The 16636-nt window shown below is 44.2% G+C and overlaps 1 protein-coding gene across 4 annotated transcripts in view; it reads left to right on the forward strand.

Annotated features, from left to right (window-relative positions):
• The window catches only part of AGO2 (argonaute RISC catalytic component 2), an 89584-nt gene that overhangs the window by 27793 nt on the left and 45155 nt on the right, over positions 1–16636 (forward strand). For 3 of the 4 annotated variants that reach the window (XR_012901187.1, XM_075920066.1, XM_075920068.1), the window contains exons 3-6: positions 4353–4473; positions 9323–9507; positions 15720–15856; positions 16019–16153. Coding sequence is in view for 3 of the 4 variants with exons in the window: in XM_075920066.1 (XP_075776181.1) it covers positions 4353–4473; positions 9323–9507; positions 15720–15856; positions 16019–16153 (578 nt within the window). In the remaining variant the exon portion in view is untranslated. The remainder of the gene's footprint in view (positions 1–4352; positions 4474–9322; positions 9508–15719; positions 15857–16018; positions 16154–16636) is intronic. The other variant, XM_075920067.1, reaches the window with a different exon arrangement.

Raw genomic sequence — 16636 nt, forward strand, 5'->3', positions numbered from 1 at the left:
TGCTACAATTTAAGCCCATTGCTTCTTGTCCTATCCTCAGAGGCCAACGAGAACAATTTTTCTCCCTCTTCTTTGTAACATCCTTGTAGGTCCTTGAAAACTGCTATATTGTCCCCTCTCAGTCTTCTCTTTTTCTAAGTGGAGGACTTTGCATTTGTCCTTATTGAACTTCATCCTGTTCATCTCAGACCGTTTCTCCAGTTTGTCCAGATCATTTTGAATTATGACCCTATCCTCCAAAGCACTTGCAACCCCTCCCAGCTTGGTTTCATCTGCAAAATTAATAAGCATACTCTTTGTCATTATCTAAATCGTTGATGAAGATATTGAACAGAACCGGTTCCAAAACCAGAATCCCACTTGTTATGCCCTTCCAGAATGAGTGTGAACCATTAATAACTACTCTCTGAGACTGGTTATCCAGCCAATTATGCACCCACTTTATAGTAGCCACATAGAGGTTGTATTTCCTCAGTTTATTGATAAGAAGATCATGCAAGACACTATCAAATACTTTACTGACGTCTAGGTGTACCACATCCACCACTTCTCCCTTATCCGCAAGACTGGCTTAGCAATGGTCCAAGAAAAAGGAACCATGTGCTGCCATTCTCTAGCAATTAAAATATTCAAGGTCAAGAAATCAGCAGAAATCTTTCAATTTGACACAAACAGTGTAAATGTGAAAGTATAAACTTTCACGGAAGAGGACTCCAAATCAATTGGAAGACAGTCATCTGCCCTAGTCTGTTTTGCAGTTTTTGTCAGACTTCATTTTCCCAGAACGTTTAGCACTTCCAAAATTTGTATTGGCGTTGTCTACACAAAGCCTAACATGCTGTTCCGTAAGAGAATCCTTCTCAACCAATGAATATGGAAATTTGCACTGCATATCAGAAGTTTCACATGATAGAGAAGAAAACTCCATATTTTTTGTTTTTCCCCATCAGAGGGAGCAGGTAAGGACTGTGTGCAACCAGAGGATGGGGAGCTGGGGGCTGTGTGCAGCCAGGAGGATAGTTCAGGGTGCAGAGAAGGGCTATCTAGAGGCTGTGCGGTCTCCCTGTTCCCTGAGGCTCTTCTCTGCTATGAGAGCAAAGGGGACTGTGAGCTGAGAGGCAGCTTCAATCCCCTGCACCAACAACAGAAGAGGGAGCACCACTGTTGCCTACACCATGGCACCAACCAGAGGAGCAGCTGCCCTGTAGCCCTGGAAGGAGGCAGGGAGAGAGAGCGAGCAGTGGAGCTCTCTCCTTGAGCACGCTGCACTTGCTAGAGCACCCCACAACACTGCCCACAGGCTCTGGAGCCTTGTCCCATGCAGGGAGAACTAGGCATGCAGGATTCAGTCCTGACAGTCTCAGCTTGAGCCCCACCACTCATGGCACCTCAGTGTGTGTGGGGGGGGGGGGGAGGGAGGAGATTTAGGGAGGCACAGCAGATCAGGGCTTTAGCCTGTGGTATGCTGGGAATTCAGTATGGGAGGGGCCACTGGAAATTGAGACTGCAGTTCCGCAGCAGGTGCCGGGGATCGGGGCTTCAGCCCCACAGCCTGAATGAGCTGGAAGATGACCCCCCCCACACCCACTTAAGGATGCACATGGGGGGGGGGGGGAGACACACATATACCCCTTTGCCTCCTTACCCTTCTATCACACACAGGCTGCTTCTCTCCTAGTGCCTTCCTATCTTTCTGCCTCTACACCCATGGTCACCAACCTGTCGATCGCGATCGACTGGTCAATTCTGGAGGCTTGACCAGTCGATCACGAGGCTTCAGGGCCCCCCCCCTCGCTGCCTCCCACCCCTAAGATGCAGGCCACGCTGATGCTACCTCCAGAGACCACGGAGGTAGCGCAGGCTTCCTGTGGGGTCAGAGGGCACTTCTGCAGCTGCGTGCCAGGTCCTGGAAGTGCACTGGCTGCTTTCCCCTCTGCCACAACAGCCGGCGTGGTACGTAAAATGCCGATCCATCACGCGCTGGGAACTTCGTTCCCCCGCTGCTTTCCTGTGCACGGGAGAGTGTGTGGTGCTCGGGCGGTGTGCGCTGCTGTGGGGAGTGGAGGAGCAAGGCGTGTGCTACCCGAGTGGTTGGGGCTGGCACGGTCTGGGACTTCCCCTCTACCTTCCCCCACGTGGGAGGGCAGCAGGGGAATAAAGTCCCCAGCACACCGCCTCCAGCTGATTGGGTGGCGCGCGCTGCCGTGGGGAGTGGAGAAGCAAGATGCGCACTGTCTCAGCGGTTGGGCCTGGCACAGTCTGTGACTCCTCCTCCCCCAGCACAGGAAGGCATCAGGCTTGCGATGGACCAGAGTTTCAGGTACTGCGCCACTATTTGGGAGACGGGGGAGCAGCCCGTGCACTTCCTGGGCCTTGGTGTGAAGCTGCAGGATCCCCAGGTATCGGTCCCTGTCTCCTCCCCCCCCCAGACCCCCACAAGTACCCTGCCCCAGCACCCACCAGCACCCTGTCCTCTGCCCCAGCACCCACCGGGACCCTGTCCCCTGTACCAGCACCCATTGACACTCTGCCCCAGAACCCTGTCCCAGCACACACAAGTACAGTTGGGGCCACATTAGTGAGGTTTGAGGGGTTTGGAGGGGTTGTGTTTTTGTATCTCACTAGTGTGGCCCCAGCTGACTTTTCTGTGGGCCAGTGACCCTGACTCAAAACAGGTTACCCGCCCTTCTCATAACTAAAGACAATGCTGAAACCATTTGTGTTTGACATAATATTTTATTTAAAAATGAAGCTTGGCCAACAAGCCCCCAGTTGGGGCCAAGTCCTCATCTTGCCACAGCATCATAACATTCCTGTACCCTCCCACCCCGACTCCAAATCTGAAACTATCATACACTGGAACTCCTTGTCCTGAGCCTCTCTCATCCCCAAACTCCTGCACCCCCACATCCTCAATCTTCTGCCACAACACTCTTGCACCATTCACACACTGCAGATCTGTGTCCTGAGCCCATCATACTCACAACCTCTCTGCCCTGAGCCCCTCACACCCCCAACCCAAACACCTGCACCCTCACATCCACAAGCCCGTGACTTGCTCAGCACCCCAACTCTCCACCTGAGCCCAGCACTCCCCAGCCTGGAGCCCCCTCCCTGAGCCAGCATCCCCTTCTCCACCTCCTCCTGCATCCAAATTCCCTCCCAGAGCTTGCACCTCTCACTCTTTCCCACACCTAAATCCCTCATTCACACCCCAAAGCCCCCACATCCTGTCTCAACCCAGTGAGGGTATGACTAGACTGCAGGAGATTTTCTGGAAAACACCATCTTTTGGCAGCCCCTGTATTCCTCGTTCCACAAGGAAAGAGGGGGCTTCCAAAAGAAGAGGATTTTCTGACATTTGGCTCAGTGTAGACATGCCAAATGTTGGAAAAACTTCTTCTTTTTTTCACTGCCGAAAAAAAGTGGCAGTGTAGCCATACTCTGAGAGTGTATAAGGGCCAGGGATAGCAAGTGATGGAGAGAAGGGGAGCAGAGAGGGCAGGGCGTCAAGGAAGGGGTGGGATTTTGGGGAAGGGATGGGGTAGATCTTGGCTTGTCCTGACATTTAAAAAGTGATCTTGGGTGTAAAAAGTTTGGAGACCACTGCCCTACACCTTGCCTGAAAGCACCACCTGCTGGCCACCACTTGCCCGTCTTCACCTGCTAGCCACAAACGGGGCTGCTACAGCTACGCTGACTGCAGCTGACCTGCGGGGGAGCACTGGAGTGGAAAATAGGGGACATTTCCCCCCCTCCTTTTTTTTTTTTTTTAAGTCATGACACCAGCAAGACAGCTTAAATGAGGGACTGTCCCATTAAAAACGGAACTGGTGGTCACATTACATGAACTGGAAAACTGATGTTACCTGGAAAAATAAGAGGTCAGAGTCAAGATTGAGTGTGATGCAGAGGAATTTGGTGTATGGATTATATCTTCTGTCCCTCTCCTAAATTCTTCCTTTCCTCATGCTGTTGTACTGCCCAGCCCATCCGTCTGGTTCTATAGATGGGGCGCTATGGAGAAGAGTAGCATATAGTATGTACAGATAGCTTATTCTATGCAGATAAGACTGTAGGTAAAACACGGGGGCTATAAACTTTCCAGTGAGAAAGCAGGATCAAATTTAATAGTCCCAAGAAATGGAACCCATTTTTTCTATGAAATTTTGTTTGAAATCAATTTCTGTTGTCTTCTCCAATGATTAAATGAATCTGATCTTTCATGCTGTGCCCTGGGTAAATTACTATTACATAAAAAAAGTTTGTTTCTTCTTGATTACATACACATATTGGGGTTCTTTCAGTACTCTGTTCTAATTATATGATAACTTAATTTTCTTTGTTTGCAGAGAAATAGTTGAGCATATGGTCCAGCACTTTAAAACACAGATCTTTGGAGATCGTAAACCAGTATTTGATGGAAGAAAAAACCTCTATACAGCTATGCCACTTCCTATTGGGAGGGATAAAGTAAGTTTTATAAATAAGTTTCTAGTCAGAGTTTGTAATATAATGGCACATCACATTGTGACCTCAAGCCTTTCAGGTACCAGTGATTTTATACATATCGTAAATCTCGAGACAAAGACCAGTTTTATTAGGGCATTCTGACACAAGGTCCAGATACAATAACTCACGTTGTGTCTGAGGTCTGAATTCATATTGTATTATTTGTCTATTTAGAATGCAGGCTTTTCAGGATAGGGCAAATCTTATAAATGACTAGTGTAATAGTAGTGCTCAGAGGCTCCATCTGTTATTAGGGCTTCATTGTGGTTGGCACTGTACAGATTCTCAGAGAGCCTGGAGGTTGTTTACAATCTATATCGAGGTGGGCAATAATTTTTAATGGGGGGCCACACTAAGATTTTAGCAAGTGGTCAAGGGCCAAATTTCTACCAAGGGGTGTGGGGTCTGGGTGCAGAAGGTAGCTTGTGGGAGGGGACTGGGGAACAGGAGGAGGTGCGGAGTCTGAGAGGGAGTTTGGGTGAAGGAATGGGTTGTGATCTGGGGCAGAGGCTCAAGGTGTAGAGTCCAGAAGGGGCTATGGGTGCAGGAGAGGATTCTGGCCTGGCGGAGGGGCTTTAGGAGAGGGTGCGGGGAATCTGGGAGGGAGCTATGACCTGGATGAAGGGGGTGCAGAAGATTTGGGTGGGGTGACCTGGGGCAGGGAGCTGGGGTTCAGGGTCAGTGAGGGAGTATGGGTGCCAGAGAGGAGTCTGATCTTGGGGAGGGATATATGAGGGGGGGTGCAAGGTCTGGGAGGGAGTTGTGACTTGGGGGAAATGGGTACAGAAGGTTTGGATGGTGGCCTGGGACAGGAGGAAATGGGTACAGAAGGTTTGCATGGTGGCCTGGGACAGGAGAGGGTGGTGGCTTAGGACAGGTACTTGGGGGCGGGGTGGAGAAGATGGGTGCCAAAGACAGGCTCTAGCTGGAAGTCGTTTACCTAGGCAGTTCCCAGCCAGCAGTCCTGCAGGAACCTGAAAGCTGCAGTTGCAAGCTGCTGCAGGTGGCTCTTCTCCCAGCTCAGAGGGAGGGAGGCGGCTTCATTGGCTGCCCCTGCTGCCAGCAAAATTTCTCAGCTCCTATTGGTCAGAAACTGGCCAATGCGAGCAGAGAGATTTTTCTGGGGGGCGGGGCAGAGCACAGCCTCCTTCTTGCTCTTAGGGTAGAGAAGCCACATTTAAAGCGGCGGTAGCCGCGCTCTCCTTAAGAGTCAGAGTCAGGGAGCTGTGGGTGGATCCAGTGGCTTGGTGGGTCGGGTCCAGCCCACTAGCTGCCTCTTGCCCACCCCTGGTCTATATGAACAAGATAGACAAGGAGTGAGAAGGAAACCAGATTTGGAGAGATGAAGTGGGTTGCTCAAGGCCACACAGGAGTATGGGTGCCAGAGAGGAGACTGATCTTGGGGAGGGATATATGAAGGGGATGCAAGGAAAATACCACATGTGGATATGGTAGATAAGCTAAAGTTGTTGAATCTGAGTTCCTTTTTTGTTGTTTGAACTGTAAACTCAGTACTGAATTATCCTAAATGTTTTGCATTTATTTTAGACTTTTATTTTTTTCAATTTTTTAGAGAAACTGCTTGTGACTAATGATAGCACGTAAATGGTTCTAATTACATTGTATATCTCAAGTAAGTTCTTCAGGCCAGGGAATGTCATTTTACATGTTTGTGAAAGGGACTCCCACTCTTGATGATTTAAATTCAAAAGTCTGCATTAAATGATATATGGAGGAAATTAAGCATGGCAACAGTTTCTCAGCAGGAAACATATTTATCTTTCATCTAAACGTGCCAATCCTATGGGTTTCCTTCTGTTCAACCGTAGAGGAATTGAGGTCAGACCTAGCATTCTGGGCAGAGAGGATATTCCTCTCAAAATAGGGAAAACCTCAATTGTAGCTGCTAGGCACAGACACAACATGCATATCCTCAGAACTCTTGCTCTACTGTTCCCCAGAGTACACATTTGCAAAAACTATCCCCTGATTCCAGTACTCGAAAGCATGTAAAAAGCTGTGAGAATGAAAATGTGGGCTATAGCAGAAATAGTTTTGGAACTTTAATTCCAGGAGTTTAGCTGGTTACTTTACTAGACCTAAAGGAGGGAGGACCTGAGATCTCTAAACCTGACATAGTGACAGGAACTAAAGGAACCAGATGAGAAGAGGCCTAAGGAAGTCAGCAGCAGCTAATTGATGGGATTAAAGGACGCAGCACATGGCTGCTGTTTAAAAGGACCTGAAATGATGGGTGGGATTGGGTTCCCCTACCAGCTCCGGGAAAAGTGACCTAAGCCCTAAGAAGGGGACAAGGCTTGTTCAGAAGCCTGAATGAAGAGTCCAATTTAAAGAGCCCAGAGATGGTGCTGAAGATTCTGGTGAGAGCTAACAGTTTGTTCAACATTTGGCTACACCAGAAGGAGTTTCAGTCTTGCTAGATAGGACTTTAATGTCTCTTCCCTCTTGCCAACTCAGAGTCAAAGTGAAAAATCTACAGAGAGCACAAGGAGCAGGAAAAGTCCTGTAATATTACACCCAGCCTCCAAAAGGCAATTACAGGAGGTTAGTGTCCCCTGTCTCCAGAGTCTTTTTTGATAATGTAGAGGGAATTATTGCTGTAAATCCAACAGCTAGAGTTAGTTTAACCTTAACAACTGATGGTTTACAAAGGGCTAATAGTAGAATGTTTTAATCCCTTGTAGAGTGTGTGTTCTATATATAGGCTCACAATTAGACAAGCACTTTAACTCTTCTTTTCTTCCCAACCAAGACAAACGTGGTCAGAGTTTAGGGAGTCTTTTCATTAATGTTTCTCATAAAATGTTTTTTAAAAGTATTTATAGTAGAAAAATTGCACTGAGGTAAATAAAATAATCTAATTACCCTGGAAGAAATCTCTAATATAAACAAACATAAACCAGTTTAAATCATTCTTAAACAGATTTAGTGTAATGAGGCAAGTTATCACAGTAAGCTAAATTGGTCTAAGTACAGTAGAAACCTGTTGGTATGTATTGCCCTCCTCTGAGTAATACTGGTCACTACATAAGCCACATTATCCAATGGATAATGCTTTTTTGAGAAGAGTAGAGCGGGAGTAGATAATATAGCTTAAAATTGCCTATGATAAATGGCCAATTGATAATGGCTAGGAAACCATCCAATAAAAATTACTGCCATATCTGGTTTATTTTATCGTGTAGTTTTTAACTAAAACAAGCTAATCACCACATAGTTAATATATGCAACCATCTGGTTCTATAACTGTTAACTTTATCTTCTCTCTTTCGCCATTCCCTCTAGTTACCTGTATCATCCACTTGATGCCATTAGTTTACTTTGAAACTGTAAGCTCCTTAAGGCAGGTACCATCTTCTAAGTTTTTGTTTAGTCTCCAGTACAGTGGGCACCTTGAACTTTATTGAGACCCCTGGGTAAAATGGAAAAAAAAATTCAAGAAGCCCTAATCATAGTTATAAAGTCTCAGAAGGGTAGCTATGTGAGTCTGTAACTTAAAAACAATGAGCTGTGGAACCTTAGAGACAAATTTATTAGGTCATGAGCTTACCCACAAAAGCTAATAAATGTGTTATTCTCTAAGGGTATGTCTACACTACCCCGCTAGTTCGAACTAGCGGGGTAATGTAGGCATACCGCACTTGCAAATGAAGCCCAGGATTTGAATTTCCTGGGCTTCATTTGCAAAAGCGGGGAGCCGCCATTTTTAAATCCCTGCTCGTTTGAACCCCGTGCCGCGCGGCTACACGCGGCACGAACTAGGTAGTTCGGAGTAGGCTTCCTAGTCCGAACTACCGTTACTCCTCCTACCTAGTTCGTGCCGCGTGTAGCCGCGCGGCACGGGGTTCAAACGAGCAGGGATTTTAAAATGGCGACGCCTAGTTTATGCAAATGAAGCCCGGGAAATTCAAATCCCGGGCTTCATTTGCAAGTGAGGTATGCCTACATTACCCTCCTAGTTCGAACTAGGAGGGTAGTGTAGACATACCCTAAGGTGCTAAGGACAACTTGTTGTGTTCATAGTTATAAAGGCTAATATCCTCTCTCTCAGATGATGTCTTCACATTGCATAATAAAAAGAAGAAAAAGAAAGAACAATCCTGATTCCTAAATTTTGTTAGGATAAAAATAGGAGTGTGTGCATGTGTGTACAGGGAAAGTAACAAAACATCCTCATTCATTTTTAAGAATTTGACCTGAGTATGGCAGTCTCTAAAAATGAAATCTAAAATTGATCAGAATACCTGAAAGAAATATCTTTGCCCCTTCCATGTACATAATAGCCTTGGCCAGATTAGCTTTATTCTTTGTTATTTTACAATTACTATTTATGAAATAACGGTCTGGAAGATGGTTTCTAAGTTATTTTGCACCCATTTAAATGGATTATCAGAAACAATATAAGCAGTACATTGGAAAGGAAAGTCTGAAGCAGATAACCACCAGGCTCAATTCTGCTTATACAGTATCTGTCTCTTACAAGTATTACCTCAATATATCGGCTATCCGACTATCATATTACCAGTGGGACCATCCACTTGATATAAGAGTCATATTGCCTAAAAGGGGTGGGAGGTGAAAAGCACATTCATGGAAATGATAATTGTCGTAAGAAGATGGAAACTAATATATTGTGTTTCTCAGCACTTCCCCTCTTACATCTTTTTCTTTTTGTACGCTCTTCAAAGTGTTAGATTGCTACGCAAAGCAACTCTATTCCCCTTTCGTCCCTCCTGCTTTTTGTGTCTTTAAATGGAAAGAATCATCTTGTTTTGTTTTCCAATTGTTGCAGGTGGAGTTGGAGGTCACACTTCCAGGAGAAGGGAAGGACAGAATATTTAAGGTGGCCATAAAATGGATGTCGTGCGTGAGTCTACAAGCTTTACATGATGCTCTTTCTGGTCGGCTGCCAAGTGTTCCTTTTGAAACTATTCAAGCACTGGATGTTGTGATGAGGCATTTACCTTCCATGAGGTGAGGGTCTTGAGAAAATTATCTTATTATTTGAATTGGTTAAATTAGTCTAACGACAGACTTAAATATAAGTCCAAGGTATATTCCAAAAAACTTGGTCTTAAAGCGAAACAACTTAAAGCAGGAAACTTTTTTCCTGTGGCTGACTTCCATTTGCGCAAATTGTTTTGTATGTTTTGCATGACTTACGAGTGGAGAATGGGAGGACATATAACTCATCAGTTCCTACAAGCATCAACAACTTCAGTGCCAAACGGATGTATGCCAGGGCGCTTCATAGCCGGGACACCCTATAAATGTGTGTTTTTATGGATTAGCTGTGACAGTAGGAACTCTCTGGGTCTGTTGCATCAAGTCGCTTCATATGCTGGGAGCTAACCATGAAAGTAGCAGTGCTGCTACTTTTGGACTATCCTCATGAATTTCTAGTCTCCAGCACCTCAAGTCTACAAGCCTCCTTCCCCTAATTCTTTACAGACTATGTCCGCCGTGTACTTGTCAAGACCACTTTGTTTGTTTTTTTTCCATGGTGCTTTAACTAATGCAAACTTTAAATGAATGGTGGTTCTTCTGTGCTCCCCTGTAAAGCTTTAATGTGTGGGACACTTGGACAGTCTGAATGGGCACCATTACCAAAATCTCTAATCAAGGGTATCTGAAATGTAACACACACAAAGAGTCTCATCTCGGAGAACTCCAGTTACTGCATAGGGTGAATAACCATTCAATCTCTGACAGGCAGAAGAAGGGAGTTGTGAGAAGTTAAGTGGAGAGGAAGGGGGGGATGGTTGTGTTCTTTTGTAGGAAAAAATTGGCAAGATCCTGTGTAGTGGAGAAGTGGAGGCAAAAGGAGGGGACGATTTGTAGAATGCATCAGAAGTAGCTGAGGTTCATTTAAGTTGGAATAGTATAGTTGTTTAGCTAGGAAGATGACAGAATAGAAGGAGAAGAGAATGAATTTGTAGTGGAGGAAGGCAGATTGTTCACTGGATTTTCACTAGGGGTGCTTATTAGGAGTAGAGGAAGCAGATGAGCTGGAGGCGGCAGGCCAAACCTTTTAATGGTACACAGGAGCAAACCAGTTAAGAATGAAGAATGGAAAGAATTAACAGTCATGTCAGTTAAAGTGAAGAGAAGTCTGAGAGTAGATGAGAAGTCCAATGCTGATGGACTGGAACTTACAGAAAGGCTGTGGACGTATGGGAGGGGACAGACTGGTGGGCAAGGCTGATCAGATAATGGTTGGCGAGAAAGAGCCCAGCAACAGAGGTTAGAGAGATGGCCATTCTTGGTGAAGACAAAGTTAAGTGAATGATTCTTTTTGGTGAGTTGAGAGCTGAACCAGACCTGATGCTGGTGGGTCAGGTGTCTGCTCATGCCTAGAAGCTTAGGTGTCACTGACCAGTGTTGGAAACCAGTCTCTTACCTGTTTGTTAGTATTGTTAAAGTAGATATTAGAACTATAAAAGGGTGTCTAGTGTTGAGATTTTATGAAATGCTTGTAGGATGCTATATGTGTGAATCTTATTGTAACATCTTTACCTCCTATCCTGTTTGCTCTGTAACCTCATAAAAGCATTTACTCTAAAATGTAGACCCATCTTCAGTCAGCAGGGAAGCATTACCAAGTGTGGAATACTAGTATGCCACAAGAAACATCTCCTTTCCCATAAAAGAAAGTCCATAGATACCAAACAAGCCATTGTGGAACACCAATGGACAGAAAACTTTGTTGATTGCTCCCTCCACACCCAAATAGAGGAGATATGCAGTAAGATTCATCCCATCAGCTTGAGCTCTAGGGGATGGGAATAAAAAACCCCTGTCAAAAAGAATTTGTTATCCTTAGGCTGCGTGGACTTCAAGGAGGGAGCAAGACTTCTAAGCATAAGTGACGAATCCTCAGCTGTTTATCTTTGGCTAGCCAGAAAGAACATATAAAGCTTCCACATTACAATAACTGTTACTTTTTGGCACCTAAGATTGTAGCTCATTTGTGTGTGTGTTTGCCTGTTTTAACCTAAATAACTCATTTATTTTCTTAGTCAATAGATTTTTAAATAATTTATTTTAGGATTGACTATAGGTGTTGTCTTTGGTATGCGGTACAATTGACCTCCGGTAAATGACTGGTCCTTTGGGACTGGGAGCAATCTGAACATTGCTGTGATATTTTTGATGCGAGGGACCATCTATCACAAAGGCAAGTTTGCTTAGATGGCAGGATAGTTCAGAGTACCTCGGGACTGTCTGCAATTCCTTGTTAAGGCTGTTATAATGCTAAAAGAGTTCACGTTTGATACTTCCTTGGGAAAAATCAGTTTGAGGTTTGTGCTGTGGTTTATAACAGTCTACCCTGAGGTTGGTATTCATGTTCATGAGCCACTCCAGACATGACAAGTGAAATGAATAGCTCTTTTGGTGAGTGGAAAGTTTGAACCAGAGTTGCAGGTAGATCTGCAGTTATGTTCATAGTAACCATTGTGTCTTCTAATGAGGTGATTTTATTCTCCACTTCCTTTAGTTTAGATGAGTCTTGCAAATTAGCTTGGGAAGTACTAGTAATATTTTGTTATCTTCAGATATTTTTCTCAAAAATGTCTGTTCACTTGAGATGTGCGTTAGCTAGTCCATAATTTCATTGAGTCTGAGAGGGACAGCCTGTCCCGGGTCAGCCATCCTCGCTGAAAGAGGATTGTACGACAGCTTCACCTTTTCAGGATTTTGTAGAAAGTCTGGAGATGGAGCGGCATCGATAAGTGTATAAAACTGAAAGAAATGAGTTGTAAAATAATATCTGATTAAAAATTAGCTGAGGGACAAAAGCGGTTTTAGTTGCTGCTGTTAAGCATTTCAGGAGGGAGGGAAAGGAGCTGTAAAGCTATGCAGCAGTCATCCCCCTTGTGTAGTGGTGAGCAAGAGAGCACCACAGGCCAGATCAGGCTCACCCAGCTGGTTGATCCAGCCCACGGTTGTCCTGCCGCTATCTCAGCCCCAAACTGATTGAGACCTGGGAACGGGGGAGCACCTGATTGGCCTGAGGGGGGAGTGTGCGACGTCTCCTCCCGCAGCCATGGCACACAGTGCCTAAAGGGGAACCACCAGCTGTTCAAAAAAAAAACCTGGTAGTTAGTTCTCTCTCGGGGTTGGAGGTGGGGAGCAAAGTCTTCATGTGCTTCCCCCCCCCCCCCCCCCCCAGCCAATCAGGGTTTGTGGGCGGGGAAGCACAGGAAGTGACCTGGTCCCACCTTACACTCGAGGCCCTGCCCTTAAAGGAACGGCCTGGGACCACTTCAGAAATTTGTGAAGTGGCCAACCCCTTGAAAAATGATTGCTCGCCCCTGCCCTAATGGCTTCTGGCAATCCATCAAATGTTCATTGAAAAACCTCCCAAAGATCCTATGCAGACAGGAATTTGACGCTCTTCATCTCCTAGTGCTAAGAACATGTGTTCCTCTTCCTCTGCCCTATCAAAGAAGTAGAAGATGGATACCATTGTGGATGCTATAATGTACAATTAAATATTAGCAAGGCAAAGGTATATAGTGATTCAGACAATGTTATTTTACCTGGCATGCATTTTTTTTCAACATGGGAATTCCTGATTCTGAATCCTAAGATATAACCTATGTTCTGGCACTGACTTAACTTTGTGACCTTTGATCTCTCTGCCTCCCTTGCCCCAACTCAAAAAATAGAGATAATATCTCAGAGAAATTGAGAATTAATTTGATCTCTATAAATGATGTGATAATCAGGGTCCAGAGACCCTACAAAGGGAGAACAGGGATTTGAAACCCAAAGAGTAAGCAGTTGAATCATCTGATTGTATGTAGTGGTATTGTGCTGTCAAAGCATGTTTAGAAAGGTATTTTATGAAAGCTTGACTGTTTTAAATTTAATTATGTGATTTCTGTACAAGCTATGAAGTGAGATTATGTAGTTACGTATATAGAGAACTGTGCCAATTAAACTTCAGCTCTACCTTACAGCAGGATAGTGAGCAATCAAACAGGGAGAGGCATCTCACAAACCAGGTGTTTACACAAAACCGGATTTAGATAATAATCTATTGCACAGCCCAAGAAGAGACAAACTTGGACTGTTTAAAGTAAGTGGAAGCACGTTGTAGAAATTCCCAGTTGTCTCACTATAACGTGTGTGTGTATATATTAGCTTTCCCTTACTAGTTCATCTTTGTCTCTGGCTTTTTCTACTTAAATAAACCTTTTAATTATTTTCATATGAAGCTGGTGTCGATTGTGCAAAATTTGGGTACAGGCTGAACCTCTAAAATCCGGGACTCTTTAATCTGGCAATATTGGATCTTGGATATTGCTGGACCAGAGAGCACCAGCTAGGTAGGTTCAGAAGTGCAGCCAGGGCTGGGCTGGCGATGGGGAGTATAGCGCTGACTAGGGCTGGAGTCAGTGGGGACAGCACCTGGGTGCACAGCCCAGCCTGGCACTGCAGGGGCCACAGCCCTGGCCAGGACTGGAGGCAGCAGGGCAGATGGGTGCAGTATGGGGGAAGGGTGGCTAGATGCAGCGGGGCTGGTGGTACGGAGCACAGCCCCAACTGGGAGCAGAACCCTACAGCTGGGTAAGAAGCCTTGACCTCCCCTTGTCTGGCAGATTCTGTGGTTCGGGACCACTCAGGTTCCAAGGGTGCAGGACAAGGGAGATTCGACCTATAGTGTACATGCCAACATGATAACATGCCAACATGATAACAGGTGGAGGGCAGGTTTCTCTTCTTGAGAGGTGATGAGCTAGTGGGAAACAATTCACGTGACTGATACTTAAGAACTTGGAGGGGATGGTTTTGGGGAGCCTTGGGGACTAAAAGGGATGTTTGTCTCCCTGCAAGGATTAACTAGGCTGATGAGAACCAGGATGAGAAGTTATGTTTGTGGGTTTGATACTCATGTCAAGCTCTTAGCCAGCACAGCACAACATGAAGGCATTCCATTGTTACCAGGCAAGCAGTGATAGAATTCCTTTCTGGTTTGGGTGATCCCCAAACATCACAAATCACTTTATATGTTTAAAAGTACAAGTATGATTGCCAAATTCTGACTCTAAAGGTACGTCTACACTGCAACCCTGTTTTGAAATAACTAGCACTATTCCAAAATAACTTAGTCCGTGTCTACGCAGCAGGCAGTTATTTTGAAATAGTGTCAAAATGCTGTCAAGTTGGAGGACTTCTTACTGCGACTCCTGTAACCCTCATTGTACAAGGAATAAGGGAAGTCAGAGTGCTGTGTGGACACTCCCTGTTTCGAAATAAGATACACAATTGCCGTAGCTCAATTTGTGTAGCTTATTTCGAGTCAAGCCCTGCAGTATAGAAACACCCTAAGGAAAAAACTCAGTGTTGTTAGTTCCCTTCTTTGAATAATTATACTCACACCCGTAGTTCATGGATAATGGAGAAGATTAAGCTGATTTTTGTTATAGTAGACTCTGATTTTGTATTGCACTTGGATATCAAACTGATAGACACCTTGAAACTATCTCAGTTGGGCTTCACTCAGGCAAAGCTTCCATTGATTTCACTGGAAGCTTTTCTCCTGAGCAAGGTCTTCAAGATACGACTCATTACTGCATATGTGCAGGTGTCATTGTTTTTCATATGCAAATATTGAACATAATAACATAAGTAAGTTTAGTAGTAACATCAGTAAGTAACTAATATGCTTTTCTGTTTGTTTGAAAACTGGTTTTAAATTAAAAATAAACATTTTAGAACCAAAATAAACAGATAAATCCATTGTCTCTCTCTTGTGGTGATAATTTATTTATACTATAAAATAATTTTTAGAAATTGTTGACTGGGATCAATTATTATACTGCAAGAATTAAATACAATTGTTTAGGGTTTTTTTTTCCCCTTACTGAAAGAAACCTGCACTGGCATACTGAGTTATGTTATAGTTCTTTGGCTTGTATTTTCTGGCAGGTCCACAGTTATCAGTATAATATATAAAAACCATGAAGAATAGCAAATCTCTTAAAAATAATTCTTTGAAAGTTAAAAGATATACAGACTGTGTCCTTACAGAATTGCAAACTTAAAGCATTGAAAGGAATGTAAATAATTTTTGTATTTGTTGCAGCTTCATTAATATGGGATTTTTTCCTTTTTAATTTTTAATTTTAAGATCTGATTCAGTGGTTAATGTTTGTTTGTTTTTTTCTTGATTGCAGGTATACTCCTGTTGGCCGGTCTTTTTTTACTGCTTCTGAAGGGTGCTCAAATCCTTTGGGTGGTGGGAGAGAAGTTTGGTTTGGGTTCCATCAATCCGTCAGACCTTCACTTTGGAAAATGATGCTAAATATTGATGGTAGGTTCTGTGCTACTTATCCATTTGAGTTCTGTCCTGTCCTGTTTGTTTGAAATGACTCGAGTTAATCTTGTTTGTTTGGATTTTTCAAGAACTTCTTCAGAGCTGTAAAGTCTTCAGAAATTTAATTAACTTCATAGGTGTGTTTCTCTTTGTCGGCAGTGTCTGCAACAGCATTTTATAAGGCACAGCCAGTAATTGAGTTTGTATGTGAAGTTTTGGATTTCAAGAGTATTGAAGAGCAACAGAAACCTCTGACAGATTCCCAAAGGGTAAAGTTTACCAAAGAAATAAAAGGTATGAATTAAGTAATTGGTGCAAAACTTCTTCATTCATTGTGATGTCAACTTCCAAGTGCCAAGGAAAGTTTGGATGCCAGGGGGAGATTTATTTGCTTGTTCTGAGAGAAATTGACAATGACATGAAATATTGTAGGTAAGCTCTTGAACAGAGATGGGATAGTAAAAGGGTCTTATTCTAGGCAGAAGCATCTTATAACTCTGATCTTGCTCACACCACACAGTTTTGTCAGTAAAAGGCAGCTTTTGTCAGCAAAACTGTAGGTATGTAAATTGAAGTGCTCCTCCTGTTGACTAAGCTTTCCTGCTTTGCTTGGAAAATAAGACCACCTCAACCCAAGGTGTAGAGGGTTTTTTAGACCAACAGTGTGTCAAGTGTAGACTCTGTGTTCATTATTTTGCTATATCTGGCTTCCAGGAGATATCCCACAATGCTCACTGTCACTGCACTGCTTGCTGTTTTGAACTTGGCTGCCCTGCA

Source organism: Pelodiscus sinensis, chromosome 2 (genome assembly GCF_049634645.1).
Source record: "Pelodiscus sinensis isolate JC-2024 chromosome 2, ASM4963464v1, whole genome shotgun sequence".
Lineage (NCBI taxonomy): Eukaryota > Metazoa > Chordata > Testudines > Trionychidae > Pelodiscus > Pelodiscus sinensis.